Source organism: Astatotilapia calliptera, chromosome 10, assembly GCF_900246225.1.
Source record: "Astatotilapia calliptera chromosome 10, fAstCal1.2, whole genome shotgun sequence".
Lineage (NCBI taxonomy): Eukaryota > Metazoa > Chordata > Actinopteri > Cichliformes > Cichlidae > Astatotilapia > Astatotilapia calliptera.
In genome coordinates this window covers 31,568,571-31,595,558 of record NC_039311.1, presented here as the reverse complement: position 1 = coordinate 31,595,558, position 26,988 = coordinate 31,568,571, and the positions used below count along the sequence as shown (strand labels likewise).

Here is a 26,988-nt window from a genome sequence, read left to right as displayed (position 1 = left end):
CAGGACTTTAAGGACTTATTTAAAAGTCCTCTGATTGGTTTTAACGTGGTTTCACTCACCTGAGTCCTCTGCTAATAAAACAGGTAATAAAGGAAGCTCTGAAGCACCGTTTTTAGCACTCAGCCAGCTCTTCAGGGTCACTTCACTGAGAAACCTTCCTGAAAAGCTGAGTATGTACCCAGGGCCCACAGAGGCTCGCTGGCCTGTAGTTCAGAGTGTGTCACAGCGAGCAGAGGGAAAACACGAATAAAAGCTGCTTTTGTTTCCACGAATCCTCGCAGATGAGCTCAAAGCCTCACATGTGCAGACTGAGCTCTGCAGTCCAGGCCTGCCGCCACATGCACTTCCTGCTCTGGCCCCACGGTGGGTCCAGTTCACCACGTGCTTCCTCCCTCTGCTGGATGCAGCTGGTAACTGCAGCGTACATTCAAATCACCACCAGAGAGGCAGGAGTGAGCACGTCATGTGCACGTGCTCAAAAGCAGATGGTATATTGGAGTGATGAGGACTCAGAGTCTGCAGGGCTGTTTCACGTGTTTTAACTCCTAAAGTTTGGATTTTGTGGATTTTGTGACAAAGTTCCTGTTTTTTGAAGACTTCAACTCAGTTCAATTTTATTTTCTATAGCACCAAATCACAACAACAGTTGCCTCAATGTCAAATTCAAATTTTATTTGTCACGTACACGCACATTGTGTGTGCATATAAAGCACATTGTGTGCTTTATATGCAAGATAAAGACGCTGCAATAATGCAGTGAAAACCCCAAGAGTCATGAGCCTATATGAGCAAGTGTTTTGGCAACAGTGGGAAGGAGAAACTCCTTTAAAAAGTTCAACAAATATTTCTTCAACTGGTTAATGAGATGCCGGATGATTTCAGGCTGCTGATCTAATCAGAAACTGTTTACATTTTAACCCCTTATCTGCAAAAACACTGAACAACACTGAGATCCAAGGATCAACCAGGGCTGCAGCTAAAGAACAGACAGCCTGGGGGGGTGGGGGGCACTGCACACCAGAAATTTGATTGGCTGCCCCACCAAAAATTTTGACGTCAACTTACTAAACCCGTGGTTGATAGGGGAGGACAAAAATCCCTCTTCGTTCCTGCAGGGGGCGCTCGAGTGACTGCAGAATGAATGGAGCTGTAAATCCTGTGTGGTAAACAGTTTTCATCTTATCAGTCACAGAAGAGGCTGGGACAGCAGATTCAGTTCCACTTTTAGCTTTCTGCTGATTTTAAAGATTTATTTAGTTGAAAATAAATAAAAAATTCTGTGACTGCACCACTTTAGTGCTTTACTCCATCCTTCATTCTGATTCTGATGTGAGCACCTGTGAAGACGTTCACTTCATCAAACACACGATCCGCCCAACTTAATGGCATCCAGTTAGAGGAGCTATAAAATTAAAATGATCCTCCTGTATGTTTTTATGAAGGAGGATCTACACAGACCACAGCTGTGTTTTGTATCAGTCTGTAAACACGTTAACCTGGGAGAACTGCTGGAGCCTCCAGTGGCCTTCAGAGGAACTGCAGCTGTTTTTGGACTTCAGGTTTTTGGTGTTGTTGTGCTTCTTTCCTGTTTTATTTTGGTAATCCTCCTCACAACCTCTGTTGTGCGCCTCTTTGTGGTTCCTCGCTCTCCTTCTTCGATCCTCGGCTCCGTCCTCATTACTTTCACCTGCGTTTGTTTCCTAATTAGCTCTCAGTGTATCTACAGTCCTGCTGTCTTTGCTCCACATCAGGTTTTGAGATTTTCATTTTATTTCTGCTGAGCCCTGCTGTGAATATGATTAAAGTTCACCTGCGTGCATGAATATTTCTCATATTTGCTCATCATGCTTGTTATACTTCCTTACATGTAGATCCTTTGCCTTGTTGAAAGATGCTCAATATTCCTGCCTTGGCTCTATTTTTAGACTTGGAAATGTAGACACTGTGTACTCAGGAGTCAGAGTCAGTCGCCATATTTAAACCCTGACAAGTATTTTTACCTGCTGAAAAGGAGACAGAGAGCTTCGAATATCAACCGACGGCTCGGAAAAGAAAATCCAAGCAAGACGCCGTCAACGAACGTTCAGTTAAATGAGAGACAGCTGCAAACATTTCCTTTAACTTTCACACATCTGGAAAAAGGAATGGAGAAAAATAATAATAATAAAAAATATGTGTGCATATAAAGAAAATGTTAAGTTTTGTATGTTTATTTAATCTGCTCAGATTCTTGAATTTGAATCGACACTTTGAAGAAATCTCTTTCAAAACAAGACCAACAGACACACAAAGGAAACAACGTCATCACACACATGACCAACATGACAAGAAGACGCACAATCCAGAAAACATCTGCCTGTCGAAACAGGAACCATCCACAGCACAAACGCCATCCTTCAGCTCGCTAACACAGTCATAACCAATATCATTTCCTTAATGTTGTCAATTCAAACAAAGACTTTCTCCTGTCCATAAATAATTGTGAAATGAATAACAGTCTAAAATAATAAACACACCAGAACAGTAAAATAAACCACAATCACTGTAAAGAAAAAGAATTACATTAAAGCAGAGGCTCGTTTCATAAAAACAAATAGGGACAAAAAGTCCCTAAATCCAGATTTGTGTCTCAGGTATTGGACCACCAAGGCCTCCACCCACCCAGACACCCACTCCACAGAGCACCAAACCACACACTGTTTGCTGTTTTAGAGGTTTTAAATTTAAATAGATCTGTTCAGAGTCCTGTTGGGTTTTTGGATTCCTCTTTTTCATTTTCAGTCTCTGGAGTCTCAGCTGTTGTATTTGAGTTTCTGTCACTGTTCAGTGTCGCTGTAGTTTGCATTTCTTTACTCATCAGTGATTTTTGTTTGCTGGTGAAGACTTTGAGTGGATTGTTCCTGCCTGTGTTGTGTCTTTGTGTTTAGCTGCCTCACTTTGAGTTTTGTGATTGGCTTGATTGTCTTCACCTGTCTCTTTCCCTTGGCTGTTTCCCTGATTACCTCGGGGGTTTAGAAAGTCCCACCGTCCTCTGGTCTGTTGTCTGGTCTTTGGGTGACCTCCCCGCTTCTTCGGTTTTCCTAAATAAAAGCTTGTTTTTTATTTCTCCGGTCTAGGAGTTATCCCTTTAGTTCGACTCTGCATAGACTCTACCATAACATAACATAACATAACATAACATAACATAACATAACATAACATAACATAACATAACATAACATAACATAACATAACATAACATAACATAACATAAGTCCCGATTCTACCCTTAAACAATATCCTGTTGGAAAGTTAATTGTAAATGTTGCTCTGATCCAGCCTCGTGTCTTTCAAATATACGTTCACAGTTATTACTAATGAAGTGACTGCAGGCTGAATGAAGTCTTTATTAAGTCCTTTAATCCCAGACTTGTGTCACTTTAACACGATTAGCTGGAGGAAGCGCCTTCTTTCTTTTAGGTTCTGGATCACAAAGAAATGAAAGAATGAAATGTGAAAACATTACATAATAAGTGTCCCAAAAACACATCAGGCTTCTAAATGCGGACGACAAATGAACTCTGTGCAAGTCTGAGCAGGAAAGTTTGACTCATTTGTTTTACGGTTGCACATCCTGCATAACTTTCTGGAAGTTCAACACATGATCCCAACCCCCATCATTAAAGTCCATCTGGAGGCCAAATTGTAGCATATTTTTTATATATTTGTGCACAATGGTCGGATCTGGTCATGTAGTGGTCGTTAGAAAAAGTTGCATATGTCCATAAAACCTCTTGCAGTGGGACACGGTCATATTTTGCAGTCAGATTAGAGTGAAGAGGCAAAAACTGGAGCGTGGATCTCCCCGTGTCTTTACTAAAACCTCTAATCGACGAGTTTTGTAGTGTGTTTAAGTATTTCAGTGCAGATATAGTCGGGGAGGTCCTGAATGACCTCACACTCTCAAAAACAGTCACAGGGATACTGATGAACTATCCACACACTCAGCGTTATTCTTATTGGCCTTATAGTTGTGGAGTTGCAGTACTGTGCAAAAGTCTTGAGCCACTCCTCATTTCTTTACATTTTTCCAGAAAATGTGAAATGACTGAAACATACATCGAGAGACGATGCATGAGCTGAAAACCTGTTTCCCTTCCTTAACGGTGGCTCCTTGACAACCGCACTGAGACCTGCTGAAGGTCCACATGTGTCTCTTGTTTTGGGGTTTTTTTAAGGACTTGACTTTCAGACAATGTTTATCTGCTGTACATAGTTTTTCTTAGGCCACTTCTTTTGTCCTCCACTTGTTCAGATTCCTCAAATTCTAAATAACAGACTGCACAGCAGGCTGAGATGTGCCAAGTCTTCAGCTAATAGCTGTTTGGGAATCAGCTTGTTGGTGCAAAAATCCTGTTTTATGTCAAACTGTGTTATCGTTGGTATTTTTCATAGATTAGACTAAAGAAATAGGAACAAAAGTGTTTTTGTGAAAAGCTGCTAATAAAAAAGTGCCTGAAGATACCATTTAAAACTTTCTTCTTTGCCAAGTTGTCTGTTATGTTTGGACACAAATGCTCAAAATGGTCAGGTACAAGACTGGACTGAAAAACTCTGAAAGACATTTTAAGGAGTTTGTCATTGAAACAAAAATAGAGGAATGAGTCTTTCACCACCGGTGGGTATCTGCAGAGGCCTTCCATGGTTATTTGGTACCTTAACCTTCCAGTTCTTTACAATAATGCTGTGATTTTGTAGGATATTATGAAACTATAGAACTAAAACAATGAAGGTGTCGTAGCCCTATGCTAATATACATATTCCCTTCCACTTCAGAATCCCCCCTCCTTAGTAAAAAAAAGGAAAGAAAAACTCAAAAGTCAGCAGTTTTCCTTATTTTACTTCTATAATTTCAAAACTGCAACAAAAAACATAAAAACATGGTACGAAGAGTCTGTGTAGGTTCTCAGTTATCCAGATCATGATATTCATAAGAGCTGGACTTTTTCTGAGGCTACGTCCACACTAATGCCTTTTCGTTTGAAAACGCATTGTTTTCTCTCCGTTTTGACCTCCCGTCCACACTGAGACGGCGTTTACCCCGAAGGAAAACGCAGCGTTTTGAACACGCCCTTGAAAACGCGTACATTTGAAGACGGTGCTATCGCGTCGCAGTGTGGACAGCAAAAACGGAGACTTTCGAAAAGAATGACGCATGTTAGTCATATGATGCAGTCATGTGATCAATTAAACTAGTGTGGACTCTGAGGCTACGTCCACACGTACCCGGGTATTTATGAAAATGCAGATTTTTCTACGCGTTTGTGCCTTTCGTCCACACCTAAACGCCGTTTTTGGTCACTGAAAACTGAGATTTTTAAAAACTCCTGCCAGGGTGGATATTTTCAAAAACTCGTTTACGTGTGGACGAGGTGTCAAAGGTGTGCGCATTTTTTGACGTCACACTGTGCGCCACGTTATTCTTTCAGTGAAATGAATTTCTACAATGGCGGACATAGACAAAATATTGTTACTGTTAATTTTACTCTCTGCAGTGTTTAAATGCTCACACATACACACACAGTTACTGTCCCTCCACACATACGACTCAGTTCTGCTTCTATGCGCCATCTTTGTTTACTCTTTCCCGCCCAGGCTTATTGACTTCTGATTGGCCAACATTTCTACACGGATAGGAATATAGCGCCACCTGCTGCTTTGGCATGTTCCTAGCAGCGTTTTCCTTCGTTTTTGGCTTTTATGTGTGGATTTTTTTAATAAACGAAAATGGAAAATCTTTGTTTTCAAAAATACCCGTGTACGTGTGGACGTAGCCTCAGATGCTTCACCAGAAGGAGTCTGTAAACCCTACTGGGGGTTGTCCCATTCACACCTTGGCTCATGACATGCATGATTAATAGTGGGTCAACGACCAGCTCCAAAGGGGACAACCCCCACTAAGATTTAAAGACCTGGGACTCTCCACCTTTTGGTTGGAGAACTGAAGAAGCCTCTTGGATAAGAGGTGAAGAAAAGAAAAAGAGTTTTATAGCTACGTGACTTATTTATTTGGTTTTGTTCGGAAGATTTGATAAGGAATAATCCTGTCTTTTAATTTCTGACTGATTGTTACTTTGAGTCTCTGTGTAATAAATACATGTTAGTCAGGAGGTCAAATTTATACAGAAATGTTTAAAAAAATGTTGTTGCAGGTGAAGAAAACCTGAAAAATGTAGACATTTTTTGAGGCGAGGGGCTTGTGCACATAAAAGCAGCACCTACAATATTGTTTCATAAAGAAGGCCCGGGGCTGTGTTTCACCTGCATATGCGTGACATTTGGTACACACATGTAACATCAACAAAAAAGGCTTGTTTCATGTTTTTAGTCACGTGGTTTAACATAAGAGAAGATGTACCGCATTAAAAACATAGTTGGGAAATTCCTTCAGGACCAGAAATAAAATTTTTTTTTTTTTTTCCTGTTGCTTTTTTTCTGGACCCAAATGTTCGACGACCCAACTGCTGCTCAGTTTAGTTTGTCATTAGTTGAGCATTTGTTTTACAATTTTTTGTTATTATAAAAACTTTGAGTGGACTGAAGCAGTGAAAGTTCATTTATGTTGGTGTTAAAGAGGTTTAGCTGAGTCTTTGTACATGATAAAAAAATGCATGAAGGGAATCTGTCAGCACAACTCTGTGGGTTTAAATTATAATAAATGTGTAAAATAAGAAGTTTTGTTAATCCATTTTTAAACTGTGGAGACAGTGTAAAAACATATTTCTACAGCAGCTGGCAAAATCAGTTCTGTCATTTACTTGTTTGCATATTACTTAATAACATTGGTATAGTATGAATGTCTAAGTCCGAGTATTTCCTGGGCTGATTCTGGCCCCTGGGCCTCATGTTTGACAAACCTGATATAGGGGGTATTCATCAGGGTAAAGATTTAAATCAACCCAAAGAGATAAGGACTGATTACATCTCCTGATTCTTTCCTTTTTTTCAAGTACATAAAGTTGTCTAAGATATTTTTTCATACTATTGTTCCTACTTTTATTTCAGTGAATTATTTTTATTTTTTAATTTATTGATCGCCACAGCTATAATTTTAGTTATTGCTTTATAATTAGCTTCCTTTAATAACCTAATGTAGTTATATGTTGTATGTACATCCTTCATGTCGATATTATTACTTTTTAGAATCCGCTAAAAGGAGCCGCTGCGGTTAAACTGTTTGAAATGGAATGAAGTAAAGAGTAAAATAAAATAATAACCGTGTTACTGGGTTTAAACTGCCGTGTGTAAACCCCGCCCTCGTGTTCCGTGTCGGTCGGAAATACGTCACGTTTCTGAAGCTAAAGATGCTCCAACTCCGCTGTGAGAGTGACTTTAACATTAAGTTGTACTCTGTGGCAAACTTTGGCCACACCTAGATCCTGTCCAAAAAAAAAAAAAAAAAAGCTTTATTATTTTTATTTTTATTTTTTTTACTCTTCCTCTGGTGCGTTTGTTTGTGTGTCGGCGAGTCCCGGCGGCGTAACCGGAGAAGGGCCTCACAGAGAGGGGAATGCAGGATTGCAATGGAGCACAATGCAATACAGGTAAAGCCGATGTAATTTCCAAATAAAGCCGTTTATGTCGCTGGTGGCCGGCCGTTTTTTGACCTGTTGACGTGGAGAATATTTTAAGCTAGCGTCGGCGCGGATTGAAGCCTGAATTCTGGGTTTTATTTCATTTACTTTGGCCATGTCGTATTGAGTGTTTTCTCATATCAGCCAAACCCAGGCACGGAGAGTTGCTCTGACTGCAATTACAACTTTATTCAGCCAGGCTCAACTTTTTTCTGGCTCCTAATAAATCGGTGATATTTGTATTTTTCGTGGGGGGAAACAATGGGCTGTGACACCGAGCTGTCGCCTCGTTTCCTATCCTACCCAGCCGTTAAATTCCAGTTTAATATTTCTGATATTTTCTCCGTGTTAATGATTAATTTCTTTGTGTGTCGTGTCGACAGTTTCTTCCTCCGGCTACCAACCCCCACCCACACTAACAAGAAGCACATTAGCTCAAAATAAAATTAAATTCTTGCCCTGAAAATATCAGGAAACTTTTACCCTCCTGTTTTTTTCCAGCCCCAAAGAAAAAGCAGCCGAGCTGCCATCGACATGTTCTCCATTTTTATGAGAATTAATTCCCAGCCCGACGTGATATTAGAGATTAGAAATATTTTCAGGACTAGGTGGAGCAGTGTTGCTTTTAATAGGAAGCATATTGATATTATGATCAAATCCTCCCGACATTTTGTCTCCGCTGTAATTGGCACAGTTTTAAGGAGGAATCTTATTATTGTGTGTTTGCGTGAAGGGGAACTGAAATGTGGAGTTGTTGTTTTTTTTTGGTCAAGGCTATTTCAAGTGCAAAAAAAAAATCAAAATCAAATAAAAATCGAGCGAGCAGGAAACACGCCAGAGGACACACAGCGAGGGCAGCGTGGGCTTTATAAGAAATAAAAGTCATTTATTTGGACTGAAATGCTCCATGTGTGGCGCTGCGTGGATGTAGAGATATTTAATATTCCAGTGCTGCTTGTATATTTTTACAATGTCTCTGTTTAAATATTAATTTATTGCAACACTGAGAGTTTTTCCTTCAGTGCTGAACTTGTGAGCTTTTGAATAACAGGATATACCCAAGGTCAATACTGCTCGCTTTATTTAGTTTATTTATTTATTTATGTGCAAAGCAGGAGACGTTTTTTAATTTCTCTTCCTTCCTGGGTTGAAAACAGTGTTAGAAAAAAAATCTCACTGCATTATTGTCAGAAATATCACGAGAACTGACGCAGGCATGGTGCAGATTAAGGGTTTCCATCTTAAATTCCTGTGTGTGTGTGTGTGTGTGTGTGTGTGTGTGTGTGTGTGTGTGTGTGTGTGTGTGTGTGTGTGTGCGTTTTAGACAGAGGGCTGCCTCTCACAGCTCAGATTATATTATGTGCCTCTTATTTCCCTGCCTGTGGTAGGCTGGAGCACTGCTTCAGCCCTCCCCCAGGGCCACGGGGGAAAAAAGGAAAAAGATACTGGTAGACTGGGCTACACTGGATAATGGCATGTTTATGACACAGAAAGCTCACTTCATGCTGGCATTTATCATATATTCTCACTGTAATTAACTTAAATACATGTATGCAACTAATTCAGGGGCTGAAACTGGTTCTGCAGGACTAAATACTGACTTAGTTTGAGTCCTTTTCCTGCTTGTAATTAGAGTCGGGGGACACATTGATACGAAAATGAGTCAGAAACTAATTTAAAGGTGATTTTTGTGTTTGTTGGTGTAAATGAGCTCTCCCACTCAAATGCCTGCATGTCGGTGATTGATTGGTTAGACAATGAACCCATAAAACATGCCTATGAACTAGTTTGTCTGTTACAGCTCTTTGTGTTCCCATTACTCCAAATTCCTTCAGAAAGTTTGTTGTGCGTCTTTTCCTGCCTCCATGCTTACAAAGATCTTCCCTTCATGGTTAATGAGTATTCAGCTGAGTTTACACATTAATAAAAATGAATCTGAAACAAATTTCAAGGTGATGTTTATGTTTGAACTTTGTCAGACGAGTGTCTGACTGAAGATCACTGATCGGTTGGTTATTGATCACACAAATGACCTGCAGACATTTTTGTGTTACGTTGTTGTGTTTCTTGATTGTGTTTGATCAGATATGAGCAGCATAAATGTTTACAGATGATCTTATTGGAGGAAATTATTCGCCTCCGCTGTCGATATCGATTGATCTTCAGTTTGTTAAATGTGAGCTGAACAGTGAACGTAGCTTTGCTTGCAAAGATTGTAAATTAATAGATTTGTAGAAAAATACTCAGAAACCAGTTTAAAGGTGATTTTTCTGCTAGTTTCTTTTGTTAAATGTGACCCAAAAAAGTCGATTTTTCTGTTCCCAACTAGGGCTGCCACAAACAATTATTTTGATAGTCGACTAGTCACCAATCATTTTTGCTTTTTAGTGGACTAATCAGATCATCATCCATCTGCTCTTATATAACTATCATTAGCTTACAGCTTTAAGTGTTTCAGGTGCTAACTAAAAATAAAGACAAGATGATAGTTTATTAAATTTTAATGAAATTTGCAGATTGTTTCAGTGAAGTTTAATAAACTCCTTGCTATCTAAAATATAACAGGACACCGGAGTAAATTCTCGAGCATCTCACACTTCTGATGATCAGCTGTCTGCTTGACGTTTATTCAGCTGTGTAAAAACTTTAATCTCAGCCAAACCGATTTACTCAGGAACAAATAAAATACTGAAAAAGCCAAACAATAAAATTTTTAAGTTCTCTAAGTGACTCATATATCATGTTTAACCTGAGTAGCGAAAGACGGCGGTGGGTTTGAAAACGATTTGCCAGGAGTCCGGTGTTCTCACGGCGCTAGTGAGCCTTGAACCCCGGCTCGCTATCGAGCTAGTGGGTAACAGACGTCTCCGAAAACGTCGGAGAGCTTTTGAAAATATGCGGTGTCCTGATAAACTGAGCAGATATTTGAGGTTTACACAGCTACATTCTCGCCTGAAAATATGTTAAACGTTTATTTTGTGACCCAGAAAGAATAATAAGAGTAACATTAAAACTAACCAGCTGCCGCCATTGTTGGAAACTAAGCTGGGCCGCGCTATGAATTCTGGGACACAGCTGCTTCTTCTTCTTCTTCTTCTTCTTCTGCTTCTTCGGGGTTTAACGGCAGCTGGCATCCTTGTACATGCAGTGCTGCCATCTTCTGTTTCAGTCCGTTATTACACTCTTAAATCCTGCCACTTATTCCTGCGTCTTTTGTGATCTTACAAAGCTTCAAACGACGCGTCGACTATTAAATCAGTCGTCGACGATTTTGATAGTCGACGTAATCGTGGCAGCCCTATTCCCAAGTGTAAAAACAATGATCTCATTGATAAAAGAAGTCGTTTATATTTCTGTGCTGTGTTCACTTTACTCAGATTTCCAATCTAAAGTTATCATTTCATGGATTCATTGATTAGGAGAGCCTCAAACATTTTGATGAACAATTAGTCAGAACTTAACCAACCCAGCGTTGAACTTGTGAGTAAATAGAATTTCTTTATGTATTTAAACGTATATAAAAGTCAAGACATCTGAGATGAATTGATTTAGATCCTGGAAGGAAATGAACGAGCGCTGATACCGATTTGTCTGCGTGGGGCAGCTGTGTGTTAAACGTGAGCTGAAGAGAAAAGCTGTTACTTTGTTGGGTTTTTGCTTTTTCTGCCATTTAAATCTTTTAAACTAAATTGCTCAGTGAGTCATTTGGTTCGTAGATTAGCAGCTGAACACGAATCAAACAAATGTGATGGTGATCTTTAAGGTCAAAATGTACGTTTCTTTCTTATGTGTTTGAGTAATAACCTGAGTAATAAGTACATAGATGACAAAAATACAACTTACTATCTCTACTTGGACACATTTTAATAACTAAAATGATGATCCAACATTAAACTAAGTGTTGTGTTGGTCCTCAGATGATAAATCAGAAGCACAGCAGGGTACGGTTACGTGTTTACTTAAAAATGACTTTTATTTCTCAAAATATCTGAATATAGGCTCCTGAATGATTACTGGTGTGTTATATTTATAATATAGCAAATATCGTGGTTTAAATATCTGCAGCTGCGTTGCTAACAGTGAGTGGATTTATGGTTAGTAGATTATCAGAAAATGATTTGGTCATTTTTAAGGTTAAACTTTGTGGACGTGGAGCTGAAAAGTAAATTTTCTCAATAAAAATGAGATTTGTGCTTAAATTTCCAGTTTGTATGAATGACTCGCATCACAATTTAAGCAAGAAAATCCTCTTATTTCCAGCTTAATTAAATTTATGGTTCTCCTATTCAGTCTCCACAAAGCACCACTGATTCACTAAAACACAAATTTTGATGACCAACAAATCAAAAGTTTGTTTTTCAGCTCGTCGGGTTTGAACGGAACATTTCTGGTTTTCCTGCTCGCACGTGTAGAGACTCCGAGACGTCTCAGATCATTTGATTTGGGTCACAAATAATCAGCAGAGTTGAGTTTTGCCCGTGTATGGTTTTAAAGTTTCTCCTCCTGTGTCAGCGTGAGATGATTTGTGGTTATGTCTTAGCTTGCTGTACTTTTGTTTTTTCCTGCCCATACCTGCACATATCTACAACTCCAGGGATTAACGCAGTAGTCGTAGGATTAGTTGCTGGGCTTGTTTTTCTGTAGCTTGAACTAAATTTCTTACTTCCTTTATTTTTTCCTTTGTGTATTAAGAAAATAAAGTTTCATGGATGAATGGAGCAGGGTATGGACAGAAGATAACCCAGTCCTGTTTCTCATTATTGTCTAACTGCTCACCAAGAATCATCCACATTTTCGTTTCTGGCTTGTTGAAATTTGAGCTCAGTGGTATTTGTTCTTGTTTTTTACAGCTCTTATATCCACAGACATCTACACCCTCAGGGTTAATTGATTAGTCGACAACAGAGGAGTGAAAAAGTAGCAGTTTTAACGACTCATTTACAATCACTAAGCAAAAATATAATCCCAGCTCTCTGAGTGTTAGCTGAGCAGTCGTTTTGATCCTGTTATCTTTGTTTTCCTGCTCGTTTGGCTGTAAAAGGTTCGATCTCTACAAATAATCTGCTTAATCGATTTACCAAACAAGCTGATAACAATATTTCGTCAATACATCAGCGTTTGTTCATGGAAAAAATCCCAATTTTTTATTTTCATCTTGTGGTTTGTTGTTTTTCTCTGCTTGAATATTTCTGCTGCATTTTCTTATTGATCTGCCAACAATATTGATGATTCATTGATTTGTTGGACGACTATAAGTTAATTTTTCATTTCCTGACTAAACACATTTACAATTTTTCAGCTGAGCTTCTTAGCTGAAAAATGTGTTTAGTAATATAATTTTTGATAAATTAATTTGATAATTTGATCCAGATTTTATTTTTTTAAATAATAAATACAAAATCAGTTTGGCTCCAGCTCTCAGATGTGAATATTTACTGACATTTGTTCCAGTCTTATTATATATTAAAGGTCATGTCTGAGGTTTAATTAACTGTCACTTTTATTACACTTATATACACGTATATGTATAAAAAAGCTGATTATTGTGTTTGTAAAAGTGCATTGAAACCTTTAACATGCTTTTATTATTCCTGGGAATGATCGTTTCTCTTTTTCCAAACCATATCTCTCATATTTGTGACTGATATGTACGTCTGTAGCACTGAATGCACATCACCCGAGCTGTAACTGTTTATTAGTCCTGTACAGGAAATTTTGAGTCAATTATTAGCCAATAATCCATCAATGACTAACCAAATTATTCACTTAATTTTATGATATTACAGTATTATTTTCTTAATTTTATAAAGCACAGCATACGTTTCTTTATGGTAAAAACCAGAATTGAGGTCAGTATTTCGCAATAACACTAACTGTGGATCTGTGGATTCGATGGGTTGGTTTTTATAAGCCTGTCTTTCATACAGAAGATCCAAAAGATCCATAAACCTTTGTTATAATCCAAGAAAAATAAAAAAAACTAAACTAAAAATGTGATATTGAGGAAACTGATGAGGAAATAAAATAATGGGATGGAAAAAGTCGTCATTTCAGTCGCTGTCAGACGTTCACGATCACGTCCTCCATACTTTTCTGCTCATTCTGGGTATTTGTGTCAGACTTTACAAGACTTCACAGCGTTCTTACCCTCCTTCATTTTTATGTCCTTAATCTGGTTTGTTGTTGTGCTTGAAGAGTTCATGTCTGTGTTTAGCAGTCTGCACAACGTTTGGGAACATTTTGTGGGAACTCGGTCTCTTCCTGCCATCTTGAATATGTCGAATATTAATCTCAATTTTGCATTTTCTTCATCGTCATCTCGTTCTCTCGTCAGATATTGTGCTCTATTAAGAGCTGAAACTCGTGTGTCTAATATTTAGGTTGTTTCAATCGGTGCTTTCACAAAAATCGCAGTAACGATATTATCGTGATATCTAAAGATTTTTTATTTTTTTGCAACATAAATAAAATTGTGAAATGAACATTTTTCACCTGATATCTGAACCTATTAACTGTCAACACGTTTCAATCTGACCGTCAGTATCGCAGAAACCTTTGAGTGGAGACCTACAGATTTACCATACTGACTGTAATGACATGACGAAGTTGTGACGTGTTTGAACAACATGTAAAATGAATAGTAAATTAAAATCATATAAACATATGTTGTGACATTAATGACGAATTATCAGTACATAGAAGATTTAATACCCAACATGTTCCTTGTAGCGTGTCGGACACCCAAACCCTTTCTTACCCCCACGTTGTTCCCACCAGGAAGATGAGTCATAAGTTTGGTGCTCAGCTACAAATCTAAACCTGCTTCAACACTTTGATATGAATCTGGTGTTTTTGCATTATAATGCTAATAATTAAATACAATTTTAACTTAACTTAAGAATCTCTTACTTTTTTGACATAATATTGAGCTTTGATTTTGTTTTTCTTTTAGTTATTGACATTTTTTAAAATGTAATTTGAAGTCGGATTGACTCGTCGATATTTAATCTCATAATAGTGTTTTTATCATTACGAATAAACCCAAAACATTCTTACAGTGACCCAATAAATATCATTTAGGATTTTAGATCAAATATGTATGTGGCATGTTTCTAGTTGTATGTTGTTATTACAGGTTAAAAATGCATATTTATAGCAGTCATGAGACTCAGTATTCAGTGCGTAGTGTATTATTATTATTATACCACTCATTTAATGTAGAGTATTAAGTGAGTGCTTTACAGAAGTGTCTGTTACTGAGATGACGTTGTTGCGGTCCTTAATGAACCTGCTTAAAGCTGAAACTGTTGCATCTTTATTAGGACGGAGAAAATCTGGTTGTTGTTGCTTCTTCTGGGGTGATTTTCATCTAAATGTAATGTTTCCATCTTTGATGAGTATCATTTTATAAACACATCAGTTTTATGGCAGCTTTGAGGCTTGTTAATGTCAATAATGTTCCCACGTCACTCTGACTCATTTAAAATTAAAACTTTACTCTGTTGCTTCTTCACTTGGACGTCAAACCCGTGTTTCTGTGACTGTCTGCATGTCTGACGGTTTATTTTTCCTCTGTAGTGTTTTAATAATTGTCCTCTGGGGCCGCGCTGCTGCTGTAATTGTGCAGTATTCGTCTCCAGTGATCTTACATGTGTTTTATTCTTGTATGTTGCAATGTTTCCACGGTGACGCTGTGTTTTATTTAATCTCCTGCGGTTCTGTAATTTCAGTTCCTATAGCTGAGTTTTTCTGACATTCAGCAGCGGCGACCTTGTGCTGCTGCAGCAGCAGAACACTGTTAATATAAAACTCTGTTTTCGTGAGTCTGCTGAGTTCCACGGTGACGTAGTTAAATGTCATCCGCTGTCTGCTTTTACATTGTGGTGCTGTTAGTGTTGCTACCTGACTCCATGTGTAGCTGATATGTATATTTTCTGCTCTATCTTTCTAAAAATTGATCCTGGGCCAGCTGCAGCTGGTCTGCAGAGCTGCAGCAGCGGGTGGGGGAGGGCTGCTGGTGGTGGTGGGATAAATGGGGGAGGGCGTTCTGGGTGGGGTAGGGTGGGGGTTGTGGATAATCAACAGAAGAGTGGGAATTTGTGAATATTCAGGGTGAAGGAGGAGGTGAAACGTCACAGCGGCTACAGGCCGAACAGGAAGGACTGGTTGAAGTTTGGGAGCAGAGTCTCCTCTGTGCTGATCCTGCTGTGGAAAGAGCAGAAAATGAACTCGATTTTATTTTGTGAATCTTCGATCATGAGTAAATGGAGAGCAGCTGCACGGCCCGCCACACCCTGAGCTTATACACTGAGCTCTCTTTATTTTTATGTGGATAAGAGGCTGGGTGAATGTGACCTCTGCCTGATTTATTTCAATTCACGCAATGTGGAAAAAACTCCAAACCACCCAACTCTCTGCTGTTCCCTTTAATATCAGGACTTCAGTAGTTGGTGGACTCAAAGTTTAGCTCTACAACAGAAACTTGGTCCCAAATATTTAAAGATTATTTTTTTTAAATGACCAATTTCCTCTTTCTTCTTCTATCTTAAAGTTCGTATCATACTTTACAGGGACTAGTTTGCAAGTTTAAAGAATATATATACACATATGCACACATACACATATATGACGTAATCTGTGTCTTCCTGGTATCTGACTTTTAATATATTAACATAATCCTGCTTTTAAACAAATGTTCAAAGTATATTTAAAGTTAGGTTTTACACTTCTGTTGCCTTTCTCATGCACCTCATACTGTTTTTAACACTGAAGTGAATTCGATTGATCAGTTTTCTCCCTTTTCCTGTCTGTATAATGTTAAAAACAAACACGTATGGCTGTCACAAGTCACTAGTATTAATAAGTAAGTCCCAAATAATTGTGTTAAAGAGTTTGGTGGTGCGTGTGCTTTTTTGTTTTTTTGTTAGTGTTGATTGATCAAACTTTTTAAAGGCCTCTGTAGATGTTTATATAACCCTACAATTCAATTTGCTGTAATGATCAATATTTCAATATTTAGTCAGTGATATTAAGGGAAACTTGGTGCTTTGATCATAATTAATCAGCCTAAAATTTTCCCAAAAGGTTCCATAATACTTATTTAGGAAATTCACCGACTTTTTGATATACTTCGATGTTACTCACTTGATATTCATTAATCCAGTTTATGAGACTCTTGAAGTGTATTTGTGATGATATTTGTCTTAGACATTCTAATCTTCTTCTTATGTTTGTATATAATACTATAAATACAAATTTAGTGAGAGACTCAGCTAAAATGTGAAGTGTATTGTAATACTGTAATTTCCTTCACAGGGTTAACTTAAAAATTACAAGATTAACTGAAAATTCATTAGAAACGTTTCTTTTTTCCCATTGCTTAATTTTTTTATTATGTTTTTGTGGGGTATTAACATATAAAATTAAGTTGATCATCAAGAGAAGCTGTCAGCTGTCATAGGGCGAGAGGCGGGGTCCACCTTGGACAGGTCGCCAGTCTGTCGCAGGGCCAACACACAGGGACAGACAACCATTCGTACTCACATTCACTCGCACATTCACACCTAGTGGCCATTTGGATTATCCAATTAACCTATCCCCACAAGAGAAGTAATTTAACAATGAAAAGACAAGTTAACTATACTCCAGTATTATATTAAATACTGTTAAATATTGATTAAATACAGAAACCTTGATATTAATATTATGCTTACTGGCTAACTGGCCCAATGTTTGCTGTTACTGTAGAAAGTTATTTCTCTCGTTACTCATCTCTAAAGTCAATACTGTTAACCTGGTATCATGGAGCACGTTAGCTCCTGAAGGGATTTTGGCAAAAACACAAAAAGACTACAGCTGCAGCTAGCTCTCAGTTCTGTTATTGGTGATGCTGGTAAACTAGCTGAATATGGTGCTGGTTATTTGGTAAAGTTAGCTGATACAAAGACAATTATAAAATGAAAAGCTAAGTTATTAGATTACCTCTGGGAGCTTACACTAATTTGTTGACTTGAAAAAGCTTAGCTCATAAAAAATAGGTATTAATTAACACTAGCTTGCCTGCTAACATTAGCCAGAAGAAAGCTAGCTCAGGGTTGGATTTTTATCATAAAGACTGAACACTGCCTTTATAAACTGATGATAGTTTTCTCCTGGTGAAAATCATTTTTACTTTTCACCAGATTAGCTTCAGAAAACGAATGTTGGCTAATTTGGCTAATGTTGGCTAACCTTAGCTTCAGTGCTAATGCAGACTTTAGCATCTCTAAAATTAGACCTAGCTTGTGGATCTGAGAAGTGAAGCCAATATGGAAGTTGTTATAATTATTTAATAATATTAATATAAAAAAATACTTTATTTTGTTGTTGTTGTTTTTTTCAAGCTTAAATATTTTAAATGTTTTTTGTTTTTGTTTTTTTAAGTTTATTAATAATTTAACCCTTTAAAACCAGTCAGAGCGGGCATGCTCAATTGTGCCTAACTATTTTTAAATCTCTGTAGAACAATACTTTTTTTTGCATTTGAAACTGGAGGAGTTATACTTACATCTTATGCATTCAGCTTGTCCTCGGTCACGGTTTCCTTCCACACATAGCTTTGCAAAAACTGCATTAAAAAGCACTTGCAGCAACAAAAACATAATATTCCAGAAACACACTTTGCCGATAAGATCAGCTGTTCATAACACTTCCTACTTTGGAATAGACGTCAGCGCGAACTATCGCATGTCCGTCATTACCTGCGCGAAACCGGAAGTGACGTCATTTTCCCGGAAAATGTAGCTTTTTACATTCAGGGACTGCTTTTCTGTTTAGTTTCTGGGATGCTTAGAACTCAAATTGCACTGCTGGAAACTGTTTATTATGATGCATATGCTGGTTTTTTGGGGTTTTTTGTTTTTTTTTGTTGCAAATTTGCATTATAATATTTATTTTCGTTTTTCCTGCAGCATATAAAAATTGGTGTATCTCAAAAATAAAACTATGAAAACATTCAAATTTCCTGTTGTTAGAAACTATTTTGTGCAACTTTTTTGTATTTACAATTTTGAGGGATAAACAAAAACTATTTAAAAATTTTTTGTAGTTTATTGCACTTTTTTGCAAACTATGGACTTAATGCATACATATTATTAAAATTTGGGCTATAACGCTTGCATTGGTGTATAGCAACTAGGGCTGGGCGATATGACCCAAAATTCATATCTCGATTTTTTTTAGCTGGATGGCGATATAAGATATATATCTCGATTTTTTTTTTTAAAGCCATAAGTTAAGAACAAAAAGAGAGTTCTTAGTCACACTGTGTCCCAGATGTCACACGGGCACTTTTATTTATATACAGCGTAGATGTACATGAAGAAATTACTCAAAAATAAATTATCAGCATTTATTAAATAATCATGGTCCATAAATAAAAGAAAACAATGTTGTTTTTGTGCATAACAAAAAGCTCACAATTGTGCAGTCAAAATGTAAACTAACAGACGCTGAGCATAATAACAAAGAGACAGATTTCACAGCTGCACCACGTCTCTGAACAGGTGCCGTTTGTGGTCCTTATACACACACAGTACGGTAATATTACGTTGAAGCACAGTACGTATCACTCCGCGAGGCTCCTCCCCGGTAGCCGTAATCCTCCGACAATCCATCAAGCGGTGCAGCTCCGTAGCTTAGCAAAGTCATGTTAAAACATTTTTTGACAGATTGCCGAGCGCTGTGTACCACATAAAATCGGTTCGCGGTCAGTAAGCACAACCAGAATTCATACATAAGGCGCACTGTCGATTTTTGAGAAAATGAAAGGATTTTAGGCCGTGCAGCCCCTCCTGGCTGCATGTCGTTAGCGCGGTTAGCACGGTTAGCTCGCTAACACGTTGACGCCGTCCAGCCCCACGCACGGTAACTCGCTAACGGAGATTTTCCGCTTTCATCTTGTCATTGCCTGCAGGTGAAGTTATGGGGGAGGCGGAGTTGTGTTCAGTGAAGGAGAGGCGAGGCCGAGTAACGTTGCGTAGAGACAAAAGTGGACGAAAGAGAGGTATACCTGCGGCTCCACGAGTTTAATTATAACGTAACATAGACTATATCGATATAAACGATATTGTCACATCTTATATCTCGTATGAAAATATATCGATATTTTTAAAAAACTCGATATATCGCCCAGCCCTAATAGCAACTTGAAATGCTCCGAAAAAATTACACTACAGCATGCAAAAATATAAAGATAAGCTCTGGCGGACTTGGTTCTGTGGTAGGTCTTAAAAGGTTAATTATTGAAAATGGAATCGGAGAATTTGAAGCTTTCATGAACCAGCACGTGTCCACACCCACGTAGCCAAAAATAGCTGAAAGTGTGTTAAATCAACATTGTAGTGGCGGCTTTTATAGAGTCAACTCTGGATTCCTACACTGATGTTTTACTTTTTGTAGTTTTCTGAACCCTCAGTTATAATTGACGCAATGTTGAAATCCCAACAGGCTTTCAACTGAAACATTACATTAGCTGAACTTCAGATAATGGCAGTTATATAAAAATGTCTAATAGTGACCACAAATCTATAAAATGTATCAATGTATGCCCATAATTTCTGAAAATATACATAAAATTCTATATAACTGGTTTCTAAGAATAATAATATGAAATAATTGAATGCTTACCCAGAGGAGGTCCATGTGGTGCCGTAATGACGACTAATGCAAACTCATCTGCCCGTCAACTATAAATCAGTTACTGGTATCACCTGGTCGGCTATAAATGGACGATCAGGGCAGCTGTGACTCATTGTTATTCCAGTGTCACTGTCTGTTGATCCAACAGTTATTTAGCACAGATTCCAGCCATAATGATGAAAAGTAAACATTGTGCACAGACGCACACACATAGATCTATAGCTGTGGGTCAGTCACATAATTGTTGCAGCTGTAACGTGAGTATTTTGGGGCTTTAAACAGGAAGCTCATATGAAATCATTTTAATACAGGATGCTGACAGTTTGTTGTTGAAAACAACTGCAGATTATTTATTATCGGAAGCATCCACAGCCTTGTTTCTGTCAGGGAGAAATGTTTGCTGAATATTTCAGGTCGTTTGCAGCTTTCATGCTGCAGCTGTGGGGAGTATATTAGGTTTCATTCAAAGCTGTTGTAGATATTCGTTTTTTTCTGGCCTGTAGCTCTGAGCGGGGATCACAGAGCGGTGGAGGCTGGATGATGGATTCAGTATCAGCAAACAGCAGCATTTGTTTTCTTTTTTTGGTTTTTTACAGCTGCAGTATTTTCCACGCAGTGCTGTAAAATCTAGATCAGCATGTCTGCTGCGTTCTACATAAAACAGCATGCGTGCATTTTCCTTTCATTTTATCATCCTGCTGTTTTTAAAGATTTACGTCTTCGGGAACCAGCAGCGCCAAGAGGCACACAAACAGAAAGTGTTGCGAAACACACACACACACGTTATTGGATCTGGTCTTTTTTGGTGACGGCCACAGCAATATATAAGTAATCTTTGAATACACTCATGCTTTCATGGAAACTCCTGTGTGATCTTTTTCATGATGATTTTTTTAAAACAACATCTGAGGAGAAATGTGTTCAAACTAGAGCTGAAATAAATCTCCCAAACTGAGACTCCAAAGCAGCTACGCCTCTAATAAATCACAATATATGCAGGAAATGGACGTTCATACCAAGTTAGCGGGGCCGTTTAAGCAGATATTCTCACATAAGTAGTGCTTGTCCCTGTTCTGTGATATTAAGCTGCTCACATTTATACTTACAATTATCATTGTGAGTGTTTCAGTGGATGATGGCTAAAGGAGCAGGTGCTAACTGGGCCTAAAACGAGCTAACAGAAGCTGCTGAGCGCTAACGAGGCGCTGCCTAATTTAGAAGTAGAAGACTCGGGTTAGGCAGGAATGCAGCCTTTAAACAAACAGTCAGCATTCAAAATGGAGAAAATGTTTCACCGTGTGCATCGTCATCTTCTGCACATCAAAATACTTGTTTGTCATGTATCTGCTGTTTGTTCTGCGACATGTTACATGCTGCTGACTTTCACCTGAAAGTCCAGCTGCAGCCATCAAGCAATCTAAAATCTCCGTCTGCAGTGGTGATGCAGGTTATTTAAAATCGAATAATTAGAGACGTCTCGGTCTCGCCTGTCTTTATCCAGTGTGTTTCAGACATGATGGATTTGTTGTTTGGGACCAGATGTAGTGCAGTGCCGCGTTTAAGGACATGTAACACACACAGGCACATTTCTGAGTCATTCATTGACACTGATGCGTTCCCAATGCCTCTTAAACATCAGGTTTGACCCCCCGCTGCATAAATGTAGCCCTGAAATCAGCTGCCAGCTCTTTAAAATTCCTTTAAAAAACAACACTTTGGTCTAATGCTTAAAGATGGAAATATGTTAATTTACTTTGTGTTTGGTTTTCTGCGACATGTGACCTGAATCATTCGCTCAATTAAGGAATCCATTCTACATCGTGCTAATCCCACTTCCTACTTCCTGTCACAGCGCTCATGAGTGAGGCCTCAGTAAACAGCAGTGAAAGGAGCTCAGCAGTTAAAATAATAATGATAACCGCTCACTTCTACACAAAAAGTGCAGTTTAAAGAAGCACTCGCATCCTTTTTCTCACCGTGAAGCTTTTTGCCCATCAAACACTAGCCGTCTGCTAACGCGTGCTGATTGGTCGGTTAAGGATTTACCACAGCACACCCTCGCTCGATGATAAATAGGTTTTGCTATGCCTATAACATCTAACAGAAGCATCCAGGTGTGTGGACGAGGCAGATTTGGGATGGTTGAAGGTCACAGAGGTTCTCCGCTTCTGCTCGCTTCACGCGTTAAACCAAAATGGCGGCTGCAGTAAAGCGGGTTAAGGTGCTGTGATGTCGCTAATGCGAGCTAAAAACAATAAAGATTTTCATTTAAACTTCAAACAGTTTCTATCAAAAACACAGAAAAACAGATAAAGTGTTGAAAACAGGTTTATTTTGATGTGTTTAGGGGACATCTGTAAATTGCAGCTTCACTCTGTTGGACAAAGAAAAGTTTACACCAACTATTCTTTTCTACATTGTGACCTGTAACAGAATAAAATATTTATTTTTAGAATGGATTCATTAAACATCTGACATATCAACACTATGCATCTGTTATAGGCTCGTGTCAAGCATTTAGATTTGTTTGACAGTTTTTATAACGATGACTTTGTCAGTGGAGAAAGTAATAGTTTGTATATAGTATACGTAGTTGTGGTTACATCAGAAGCCCACTTCTGCAAAACGTCTCTGTGATCTTAATAAAAATAACGTGACCTGAAGCTAAAACCTGAACTGAAACTTTGATCAGAAGCGTGTGAGCCGGAGTTTCCTTTGTCCAATGCGCTAACACGTCTTTGAATGAGGCACTCTGAAGCAACTTTAAGCCAAAAAGCCGATTGGAAACATGTTTTTTCATATGAATATTTATGTTCTGAATTGAGTCGAGGTTGTTGGTGCACGTTTCCTTTTTCTGTGGGTTTATCGTGTGGAATAATCACACAGTCTGCTGACTGAAGCTGTGGCCCAGGATCCAAAATGGCAGCGCAGGGCCCTCCTGACGGGCACAGATCCGGTGGAGTTGCCTCCTTCGGTTTCCGAGGCGTGTTTGGGTTTTGTCGTTTCAGCTCTGGGTCTCTCACACAAAAACAAAAACGGTGAAATCAAAGCTGTGGGATTCTTCGCCCGGCGGCGGGGACAGTGTTGGCTTTCAGATGCATGAACGTGCTCCAGGTGTGCTCGATTTATTGTTCCCGTCGTGTAAACACCCACGAACAGTGAGGGGTCGGCTAAGTGGGCGGTAAGACGTATATTAAATGCTTATTAACAGCTTATTAATGTACATTAAGCGGATAATGGTGCGATTCTTTACTGTACTGTAACAGAAGGTGGTTTCTGCTTCATTTAGATCACGTTATGTATATTTAATGACATTAAAGATTCAGTGAGACATGGAAGGTTGGCAAAAGAAATGAGGAGACGTGGTCATGATGTCCTGGAGAAAATCTCTCGTACTAATCAGAGACTTCATGTGCAGGGAGTTTTCAGCTTTCTTTGCCTAAATTAGAAACATCCTGTCTCAGACAGGAAACATAGTCGTGCATTTGTTATTTCCAGGCCGGACTATTGTAATTCCTTATCAGACGGCTCTAAAAACTTCCAGCTCATCCAGGATGAATTGTGCCAGGACTGCAGGCGTGGCGTTCTCGGGTTTTCCATCTGTCTGTTTAGACGTTAACAATGGTGGATGTTCACATTAAACATGGTTATAGTTTCAGATAATGAGGTCAGCGTGTGAACGTTTAATTCCCGTGAGCCAAACACTCGGCTCCGAACTGTGTGATTTTTACAGAGATGAGGGGATTTCCCAAAGGTGTTCATCTCCGGCTGTTGTACGCGGTGAACTCCGCCTCTCGCCACGTGATGGTTTAGATTAGCTCCACCCCTCCCACCACCCTGAAAGAGTTTAAAGGTGCAATAGGTAATTTTTTAGGTTATTTAATAGATAAAAAATAAATATTTAACTCATAAATCATGTAGTTGCATGTAATACATGTTTGAACAAACTGATGCATTGTCATAAACTTAAAGCGGGTTTGTGGATTGTGGAAGCCGCCATGTTGTCCCACCATATTTGAACACAGCGGCTGTGAAGAGCATCTCTTTCCTGACTAGCTCGGTCTGAGTGGAGACAGAGGCTAACAGCAGCTAACTGCTGCAGAAATGGCAGCGCTTACCAACAGTTCAGCCTGTCCTCAAAAACTCAGCGACGCGTCATCAGAAATGAGTTTGTCTGAATCACGTGACTCCTGTCAGACTGACGGTGTTGGCCGGGCGCTTCTCACCCAGCATTGTCAGCTGAGGTAAACGTTCAAACGTTACCCACTGAAACTTAAGAAGTGTCTGGACTTCCTGTGTCACGGGGGAGTCCACAATCTGCTGTAAATTTCATGGTTTAAACAGTTTTTATATCATATACGGGCCGGTGGTACCAGGGTCCGGCAGCCTCGCCTCCGTCGGTGCGCCCCAGGGCGGCTGTGGCTACAACGTAGCTGCCATCACCAGTGTGTGGATGTGTGTGTGACTGGATGTGTAAAGCCCTTTGAGGTCCTTAGGGACTAGTAAAGCGCTATTCAAATACAGGCCGTTTCCCATATAAATATCATATAACTGATAATGTGGCTGAACTGGGAAAAGTCTGCACTTCTGTCCTTTCACCAGTGCTAACGCCTGCTGATTGGTCAGGTAAAGATTTACATTGGTGAGCGGCGCTTCTTTACAAAGGATGACTGTGTGTGCAGTTAAAGCCCAACAGAAAGTTCAGTGTGCTGGTTTTGTTGGTTGAAGGTAACTGAAATCCTCCACAGCTGCTGGCTTCCTGCCCCAAATCAAAATGGCGGCTGCTGTGACATCCTGTATATTCCAAGGACACTTGCCTAAAATCTAGAATATATTTATTTATTTAACTTGATCTATTTTCTCAGACACTTAAACCACAAAGATTTGCAGAATAAAAAAGTTTATCACAGAATTGACTTTGATGTTCTACAGCTGAGATCCTGACACGACCGAATGAGGGGTTTCCTGTCTCTGTGACATCACACAGAGCTAAAAAATGCTAGAAACTCAGCCCTTCTTTCTGTTTTCAAAGTTTTCAAAACAGGAAGTGCAGAGATTAGGTGTTTGTAAGTATTTAGAAGTTCTCTGGCCCCGCCCCCTCCTTTTTTACGAGGGGGAGCCAGTAAGATTTGACCCGAACACAACAGGAAAATTAAAAGAGAAGCAGAAGCTTAAGTGGCTTCTTTCAGGAAAGTACAATAAGACAAAGGAGGATTATTTCAAACTGGCTCATGCAAAGCCTCTCGTGTTAGAGCAGATCAACTTTAACATGTCTACAGGTGATGATGTCAGAAACTCGTCGTAATGAAAGTTGTTGAGCTCAGAGTTTTTATTTTGGCTCCAGTCAGATTCACACCTTTGAGCATGACTTGGTCACATGGCTGCAGCCGCTCGCAGGAACCGTTTGGAGTAACGCAGCAGGCTCCGCATTACAGAGGCTGAATGATTAACTACAGCAGATGAGTTTATGGTGGCTTTCTCCTAAACGTGTGTCCTTCGTGCTGCCGCAGGTGAAAGAGAGAGTAAACCCGCAGGAAAACGCTGCTCCAGCCGCTGTTTGTGTGTTTTTAATGTGTCAGCGAGTTTCTGGCATTTTAAATCAAACTTTGAACGTTTCCGTCACTCAGAGGTGTTTAAGGTGTTGACAGTGTCGTCTCTGAGTGGCGTTTCCACGCGGGAAAAGATGGCACGGCTCCATCATCAGTGTCGATGTCAGAGGTGTGCAGAGTTTATGGCTCAAACAAACCCTTGAAAATGTGGGGAGGACTCTGAGCTCTGTGTAGGCATTTCCTTTGACTCCATCACTGAGGTATCGGGCAAGTCTAATATTAGGTCTGTGAATCGTTGCAGCATTTATTGACTTCAAAGAGCCTTGATGTGTTTATGGGTCTGAAGTTATTTTAAAAAAATAGGAATAAGGTCTGAAGATTGTGGTTTTTGGACCGGGAGAGCAGCAGTGTGTCATTCGGGCTGGTTTGTAGCCTCAGTGATCGTTTGACCCAGTTTAACCTGCAGGACCACCAGAGACAGCTGCACAGTAGGAAGATGAGCCTGGTTTCTAACCACACGGTCATATGAGCCTTTAGATTTTACCAAGAATGCACTTGAACAGCTCAAACATCCAGGACACCAAAGCTTATTTCAGACGGACATTAAACTGCTTCCTCCGACAGATCCTGTGATGCTGACGCTCAGAGCAGATTTTACCTTTAGATTGTGTAAATGTGATTTTAAGCTCTGAAATTTCAGTGGTTAACGTCTAACACTTCAACGTCCCGTAACTCTGAAAACTTTTATTGTGCAAAGGTAGAAATTCATGAAATACAGTGACGTTAATGTCCAGGGATAAAATCAGCTGATTCTGAGGAGTCAGCTGATTTGATAACGTTTTGGTTTTTATGAAGGAGCCTGTGATGCATTTAAATGGCTTCTTTGTTAAAACACTTCAGTGTGATGTTACAGGAAGTGTCCCTGAGAGGACGGGGATCAACTTTACACAAAAGATTTTCAGTTTGAAGTTTGATGGGCTGATCAATGCTAAACAGTGAAACCGTATCGTCATGTTTTCTCATCCTTCTTTCTTTCATAAACACATTTTACATTTTCTCGTGGACTCACCTTTTCTCTTCTTACCTGTGAAAACAAAAATGTGCAGATTTTTCTTTGACCGTTATTCGATTGTTGTGTCTTTTACATG

General features: G+C 39.2%; 1 protein-coding gene across 2 annotated transcripts in view; it reads left to right on the top strand.

The window, feature by feature from the left end:
* The first annotated feature begins 7,303 nt into the window (after positions 1-7,303).
* Positions 7,304-26,988, top strand: part of LOC113030218 (AT-rich interactive domain-containing protein 5B) — a 45,797-nt gene continuing 26,112 nt past the window's right edge. The window contains exon 1 of one of the 2 annotated variants that reach the window (XM_026181425.1): positions 7,304-7,583. In XM_026181425.1, the coding sequence (XP_026037210.1) occupies positions 7,563-7,583 (21 nt within the window). In that variant the 5' untranslated portion in view covers positions 7,304-7,562. Of the gene's footprint in view, positions 7,584-19,771; positions 20,549-26,988 lie in introns of those variants that run through there. The other variant, XM_026181424.1, reaches the window with a different exon arrangement.